At 37.3% G+C, this 7,042-nt stretch overlaps 1 protein-coding gene, 1 long non-coding RNA gene and 1 other non-coding gene across 3 annotated transcripts; 1 reads left to right on the top strand and 2 right to left on the bottom strand.

The window, feature by feature from the left end:
* Positions 1–228: 228 nt before the first annotated feature.
* On the bottom strand, positions 229–3,809 carry armc7 (armadillo repeat containing 7). The gene is made up of 4 exons (XM_051666526.1): positions 3,607–3,809; positions 2,133–2,259; positions 1,839–1,982; positions 229–1,212 (listed from the first exon to the last, which is right to left on the bottom strand). The coding sequence occupies exons 2-4, from the start codon at positions 2,218–2,220 to the stop codon at positions 866–868; spliced, it is 579 nt and encodes a 192-aa protein (XP_051522486.1). The 5' UTR covers positions 2,221–2,259; positions 3,607–3,809; the 3' UTR covers positions 229–865.
* A 160-nt stretch (positions 3,810–3,969) lies between these two features.
* On the top strand, positions 3,970–7,037 carry LOC127422776 (uncharacterized). Its single transcript, XR_007894220.1, has 2 exons — positions 3,970–4,227; positions 5,753–7,037. It is a non-coding gene; the product is annotated as an uncharacterized LOC127422776 (long non-coding RNA).
* Positions 5,303–5,375, bottom strand: trnak-cuu (transfer RNA lysine (anticodon CUU)). The gene has a single exon. It is a non-coding gene; the product is annotated as a tRNA-Lys (tRNA).
* Positions 7,038–7,042: the final 5 nt, after the last annotated feature.

Genomic DNA, 7,042 nt, shown 5'->3' with positions numbered 1-7,042 from the left:
ACGTTATCATTACTAATTTGCTGTCATCTGTGCTCTCTGAGACATGTCTGAACATAAATTTTAGATATACAAAGCGAACGAACTCCAACCACTATCTCAAAAATCGCGCCGACGCCAATAATGCACTTCGGTTTACGTCATCTGTCAAACACCGATATGGCGGAATAAGTCCCGCCTTCTAAATAAAAGAGCCAATGGTCAATTGGTAAAGTCATCGCGTCACTGTAGAAGCTCTGGTTGACTCACTGCACACATGCGCATTGGCTGGAGAAACCTGAACTATAATTTTTTTTAACGCAATTTGAGCGTCAGAGAGAGACAACATTTATGTTACAGTTCATGTCAGATTTTGTTGCTGTTTGTTTGCATTTGCACTACACAATAGAAACAGGAAAACGCAAAAAAAATTAAACTTACGTCAATCAGTATTTACTGTGCCAGGAACAGATTAAAATAAGTAAAATATAAAATATAATATATAGAAATATAATAGATTTATATAGAAACCATGCATTTCATGTAAAAAAAAAAAAAAAAAAAAACACTTTTATTGATGGCTAGCTGAACTTAATTAAACTAGCAAAAAAGGGAGATATAGTAACACCTGGGACCACGGCCACCCCTGGCCACCCCCTAGCTCCGCCACTGGATGAAACCATCTCACACAGGCAGCATTTTCATATCTTCTTGACATTATGGAGTCTAAAAATACTGTATACTACAGAAATACCTCTGTATATGTAGTATTTTTCCATAGTAACTCATTTACCTAATAACGTCAAACAACAGACTCCACAAGAACCCTTTATAACTCATATAATTTAAATATTTATATATTCAAGGAACAATTGGATTTAAAAAATCTTTAGTCCTTTGGAAGTGGAATGCCCACAGCTGATTGGCTCTGTCCCTGCATTGCCTCTCGAGCTTTGTCCACTTGTTCCTGCGTGCAGTAGTCCTGCAGGAAGACAGAAGTCAGGTTCCTGAGGCGTGGGTTCTGTGTGAGAGAGAAACGCAGCATACACTGCACCACTGCACTGTCTGTGGTCTCAGAACGTGAGGAAGCTGTGGTGAGGTTCATTAATGTCGTGATGGCAGAAAGAACCGTCTCATCTCTGTTACTTGATAAGCAAGCAATCACTAACGGGACTCCACCGCTTTGCAGGATCTGATCACGGGACTCCCGTTCCATACTCATGTTACACAGACCACCTGTAGAATTTTAAATATTATATTAGTTCAAATAAATGAGAGTGATGTACCAGATAATGTTCAGACTCATTTTCAAAAGATAGATTTGTATGTAGAATGATTATAACTTCAATAGATTAAACGTCTACATTTTGATCATAAAAAGCTATCTTTAAAGACACATGATCATTGGCCTTGCAGTTCAATCGATATTCTTTAGTTTTAAACATTGCCCACCAACACCTACCCAGTTTACTCGCATAATACTAGACTTGTATTACACATAGATAACAAATATTGACATTATATTAATGGTGTTTAGCCAGAGGGGAACTGGCTCCCCCAGCTGAGCCTGGTTTCTCCCAAGTTTATTAACTAACATCTTAAGGAGTTTTGGGTTGCTCACTGGGGGCCTAAAGACAATAATATTTAAGGCATGATTTTCAATCAAGTTATTTGTTTAAACCACACAATGAGGATTGATTTTAAGGCATTACAGCATAATTTTCTGAAAAGCTGCTTTGAAACGATGTGTGTTTTGAAAAGCGCTATACAAATAAAAATGACTTGACTATCTACTACTACTGTGTTGGATTTCAAGCACCTTATTACTTCCTTAGACACAGCACATTTACAATTACACCCACCAATCCCAAACTCCACAAAGTTCTCATTTTCTTCTGTCAGCATGTCCAGGAAGAGTTCGGTGACCTGGAGAGTTTGCAGGGCTTCCATGTTGGATGGATCGTAGGCAAAGTTGGCCAAGTTTGCAAGCACTTGTTCTTTAGCCTCTGCCAAAGTGTGAAAAGACAACTGATGCACCAGTTTTCAAATAAGCAAATGTTTTCATCCCAAATAAAGATTTATTACTTCATGCACTGACTAGAGCATGTCAAGTGAGGAGATGTGGACACTTTACACAAAAGCATACATTGACATACCCACACTGTCAGTATCCTGAAACTCTGTGACCAGTCCCTGCAGGTACTCAAACCTGTCAGACACAGAGAATCGATTCTTTCCAGCCATCACTGACAAATAATGGGCATCTACTGGTGGGTTTAACACCTGCAGATATTCAGACAGACATATTTCAGGGCCCTCAAATTGTTAAACATTAAAGCGTATTACACCTTGTAAGACTATTGTACAGTAAAGGAAGTAATATTAAATGGAAGTGTAAAATGTGACCCAGAAATAAATATTGTGCCAAACCATACTACATATATTAGCACTCCATAATAAAGCACGTTGGACCCTTTGCTAAGTCCCGCCTTAAATAAAGTTCCTGAGAAATCCTATCTTAGCAACTGTTGCCGTCTGACAAGCGTTTTCTTTTTCTTTTTTCCAACGAGTGTCTACGGAAGTAATGTTTGAGTAGTTTTAAGTGGAACTGTAAAGAAATTATCCAAAAATGTAAAAAACTTTGCTTCTGGGTCACTTATAATGGTGACATGAGGTACCTAAAGAGGATACACACAGTGTTGTTGTTTTTTTTAAATCTTTAAGTAAATCTCGAGAAGAGCATGCTATGGATTAAACTGTATCAGCCCTCATTCCCATAAAACATCAGCAAGGACACCAACATTTTCCAAAGTAAATAACTTAGCTAACAGCTAATAACTTAACATTAATTTACGTCAGGTCTTAATGCTGAAATATGTCATTTCTGCCATCAAATGGAACTGCAAAAGTAAACTTTGTTTTCAAAACAGCTTTCTGAATACGCCCCCCGTCTGCCGTTGGTCAAACAAAGAGATAGTCCCGCCCCCAACTCACGCCATTGGTTGAGTAACGTTGTTGGGGCCGGGTCTAAGCGGGTCCCTCAAAACAAACAGAAGAATTACCATAGCACCTCAGAAACACAGTGTTTACAGTTTTGGAGAAAATTAACCTATGGATGGCTTAGTAATATTTGTCTCTAGTTTAGGAGAAATTATTTTAATGCAGAAAAATTGAAATCAGTTTTAATTAACGCGACAGCAAATAAGAGTTCACAGCATAATAGTGTGTGTTATTAGACGTTCTGTTCACTTACACTAATGTTATCAGGTGTTTAATTGCCATTAAATTACGCTTTTCTCTTTTCAAGTGACTGTGATAATCGTGTGCCTAAATTCTGATTCAAAGTCTCCAGTTTACAATCAAATTACTGAATAATTTAACAGCTTCATTTTACAAAACAAAATGTCAAATAAACATGTTTTAAAATGTCACTCTTCAGTCCGGCCCACGTAAGAATAATATCAATTACGTTAATTAGAATATTTTGCGCCGTTCACGGAAATCTCCCATTCATTCCTAATATGGGGAGTTCTGCAAAGCTTGTCAGAGAAAGCAACGGTCATAATGGGTGCGAAGGGTCAATCAGACACGAGAAATTATAGAGATGAAGCACAATCAGGACTGACTTACCAGTGCAGTATGGCGCAAATAAAAGTAATTTATGCTATTGTTACAAACGGCAAACTGGGTCTACGTGCTCGGAAACTGGTTGACTAAAGTCTGTAAATACAGACATAGATTTTATACAGGAAATCTGTTTAATTAAAGAGTGTCTGAAGTTCCATCGCTGGACCAAATCTACCGCTGTTTGGTTTGTTGTGACATGTGACAGGTCCGTCAGTAAATACTTCCCCCACATTAACTGCGCTATCTGTAGTTCCTTTTAGAAAGTTCCATCTTCAAAAGATTTGCTTATCAATAAAATAGCAAGACATAACTTTATAATAAACATTTTATTCAAATAATTCCCTGTAACTAAGACAAAATGATAATACATATATTATAACTATATTTGTAATGTATTTCATAACGCACGGAGCCGGAAGTAACGCAGTTGTGCAGTCTATTATATTCCGCGATAGAACTAACAACTGTTTGACTGCGACTTTTGCGGTTTTGTTTGTTTATACGAGGACTGTATATTTAATCCAGCAGCATGAAACAGTCCAAACTATCCACTGGAAAGCGTCTTACAAAACCGCTTCTTTTTGGGACACTGCTTGTTGGTTTGGCCGCAGCATTTTTTAATAGGTGAGATAACACACCCCCTTTGACATTGACTGTGCACATATGAATAGAAATGTTGTTTGGACTACAAAAAGTTATAGATGGTCGACACGTGTTCACTTTTATGCGCGTTACATGAGTCTATGGAACTATCTTGAAGAAAAAGCACGTGTTAACATGATTCTAGACTGGGAAAGTAAGCACACATTATAACTAGGATGCTCAATAATGCTCTTTTATACAAAGTTTAGTTCCAACCCTTCTCTAACACATGCCTTCCATTTTAAAACCCCCAAAGACCTTAACTGATCTGGTTAACGTGTTATTTAGTGTATAAACTCGATACATGTTTTACAGTTAATTACTTATGTGACAACATTCCTTTATAAGATGCTTGAAGTGAAAATCTACAGTAATTTTTTGTGTGTGTCTGTAAATATGTTTTATTTCTGTCATGTTGTTATTGGTTACACAGCAATAAATAATAATAATAATAAAAAGAAAATCTACAGTAAATGTAGCGACCTCTATTGGTCTGCACTGCCATCTAGTGGCATTATATAAAACGGATGAACAGAACAATATGCTTAAACAATTGAATGCAATCAAGATATCTAATAACGTTATGATTCAGGGTTCTTATAGCAATTTCTGTTTGTATCCTTCACCTTTTTTGTTTTGTTATTTCTCTATTTTTCAGTTGTGATATTCCCCTCTCTCTGGCGCCACAGAGACCAGAGTGCCATAATCAAAACTAGGATTGTTTATGTTTTTTGTGATGGCAAACGTCAGTTGAGGTTCAGATTTTGGGTTATTCATCTCAATGCCCAAAAAATATTTTTCATGAAACAAAAGCACCTTTCGTCCATGGGTTGGCTCGAACGACCAAACCTTTTGGTTAACAGCCAAACGCGCTACGCCACAGAGACATAAGCAACAACCGTTGTGACGTCATAGAGCTTTATTCTTGGGGTGGCCGTTCACACCGAACTCTTTTTTTTTGTGTCTGTCCGTGCTGTTTTTCATCTGTTTTTGTGTAAACATTTGCTAGGCATCTCACCGTTTTATATTCGCCGTGTTTTATCAAGTTAAAAACTTTCGCCCAACGTGGGGCTCGAACCCACGACCCTGAGATTAAGAGTCTCATGCTCTACCGACTGAGCTAGCCGGGCTGGTGTTAAAGGGTTTGCGGAGTCATAAGTAGTTACTTCCCACTAGCGGACTGAGAGGGCATTTATTTTTTTAATAATTTGGTGTTCAATCGAAATTATTTTGGATTGCCTTACCACAGTTTTATCCATCCCTTAGAAACACATCCCCCACAAATTTACCATGGATTCACTACAGAAACCATATTTTAAACATAATATCCGTATTAAGACCATAGTAATTATTTAGGAAAACCAAAACTATGATAATAAAACTCAAATATTCTGTCACAGTTTTTACTACATTTTTAAGTAACACCATAGTTAATTTGTGTTACATTAATATCAAGATAATTGCTGTGGTATCTGATCATAATTATGATTATTCCTTATGCATGAAGGCATTTGTTCATGGACGACCTGGCAGATCTCAGGGAGCAGGAGAGGATCCGTAATGAGGCCAAACGGATGGAGGTGCTGGAGAGGAGGCAGAGACAAATGGATGATCTTGCAGAGAAGAAAAGTGCAGGGGGAAGTTGAGATTGAATGGACACCTGCAACAAACCAGTGCTGAAGAAGCAAACATGGGACATTTTTTGCCAACAAGTTTTTGAGTGTTATAAAACTGTGACTGTTCTGTTATTGCTAAATTGGAATAGAAGTTGCATGGAAAGTCTATAGGCGATATAGAAAGCAAGTAAAATGTAGGTTAGTTAGATCATCATTAATTGTAACAGTTTGATTTGCTCCTTACGAGGATTATATTTCACACAAATGTAAAGGCAAATGGTTAAAATAAGTACTTTTGGGGCCAAACAGTGCTGTTACTCATTCCTGCCACTGACAACATGCATCAGTTTATCAAAGTATTGCAAAGTATACTTTAAAGGGATAGTTCACCCAAAAATGAAAATTCTCTCATCATTTACTCACCCTCATGCCATCCCAGATGTGTATGACTTTCTTCCATAGAACACAAATGAAGATTTTCAGAAGAATATTTCAGCTCTGTAGGTCCATACAAGGCAAATGAATGGGTGCCAAATTTTTACGCTCCAAAAAGCACATAAAGGCAGCATAAAAGGAATCCGTAAGACTCCAGTTGTTAAATCAATTTCTTCAGAAGTGATATGATAGGTGTGGGTGAGAAACAGATCAATATTAAAGTCCATTTTTGCTAGAAATTCTCCTCCCTGCCCAGTAGGTGGTGATATGCATGAAGAATTTGAATCACCAAAAACACAAGAAGAAGACTGTGAAAGTTAAAGTGGAGATTGACTGAGCAGGTAGGAGAACTTATGGTAAAGATTTACTAAAATACTGATCTGTTTCTCACGCACAACTATCAAATCGCTTCTGAAGACATTGATTTAACCACTGGAGTTGTATGGATTACTTTTAAGCTGACCTATGTGATTTTTGGCACTACAAAGGTCACCATTCACTTGCATTGTATGAACCTAAAGAGCTGAAATATTCTGCATGAAACATGAAAGTTCTGCAGAAGAAAGTCATACACATCCGGGATGGCACAATGGCAGAATTTTCATTTTTTGGGTGAACAATTCCTTTAAATGTTCTATAGTACAATCTACAGGTTGTCTAATCAGTCAATCATTGTCAGTATCAGTCAATCAAAAGGGAGGCGAAGAACAGCAGACCTAATAAAATTACAAACTGAATTTACCAGC

Source organism: Myxocyprinus asiaticus, chromosome 32 (genome assembly GCF_019703515.2).
Source record: "Myxocyprinus asiaticus isolate MX2 ecotype Aquarium Trade chromosome 32, UBuf_Myxa_2, whole genome shotgun sequence".
In the NCBI taxonomy this organism is placed as follows: Eukaryota; Metazoa; Chordata; class Actinopteri; order Cypriniformes; family Catostomidae; genus Myxocyprinus; species Myxocyprinus asiaticus.
This window is presented reverse-complemented; position numbering and strand designations above follow the sequence as displayed.

Excerpts from the sequence above, each read along its gene's own strand:
- armc7 (XM_051666526.1), bottom strand. The coding sequence starts at position 2,220 with ATGGCTGGAAAGAATCGATTCTCTGTGTCTGACAGGTTTGAGTACCTG. Across the intron at positions 1,983-2,132 it reads TCAGGATACTGACAGTGTGG|AGGCTAAAGAACAAGTGCTT; the intron begins GTATGTCAATGT and ends ACACTTTGGCAG. Across the intron at positions 1,213-1,838 it reads CTTTGTGGAGTTTGGGATTG|GTGGTCTGTGTAACATGAGT; the intron begins GTGGGTGTAATT and ends AAAATTCTACAG.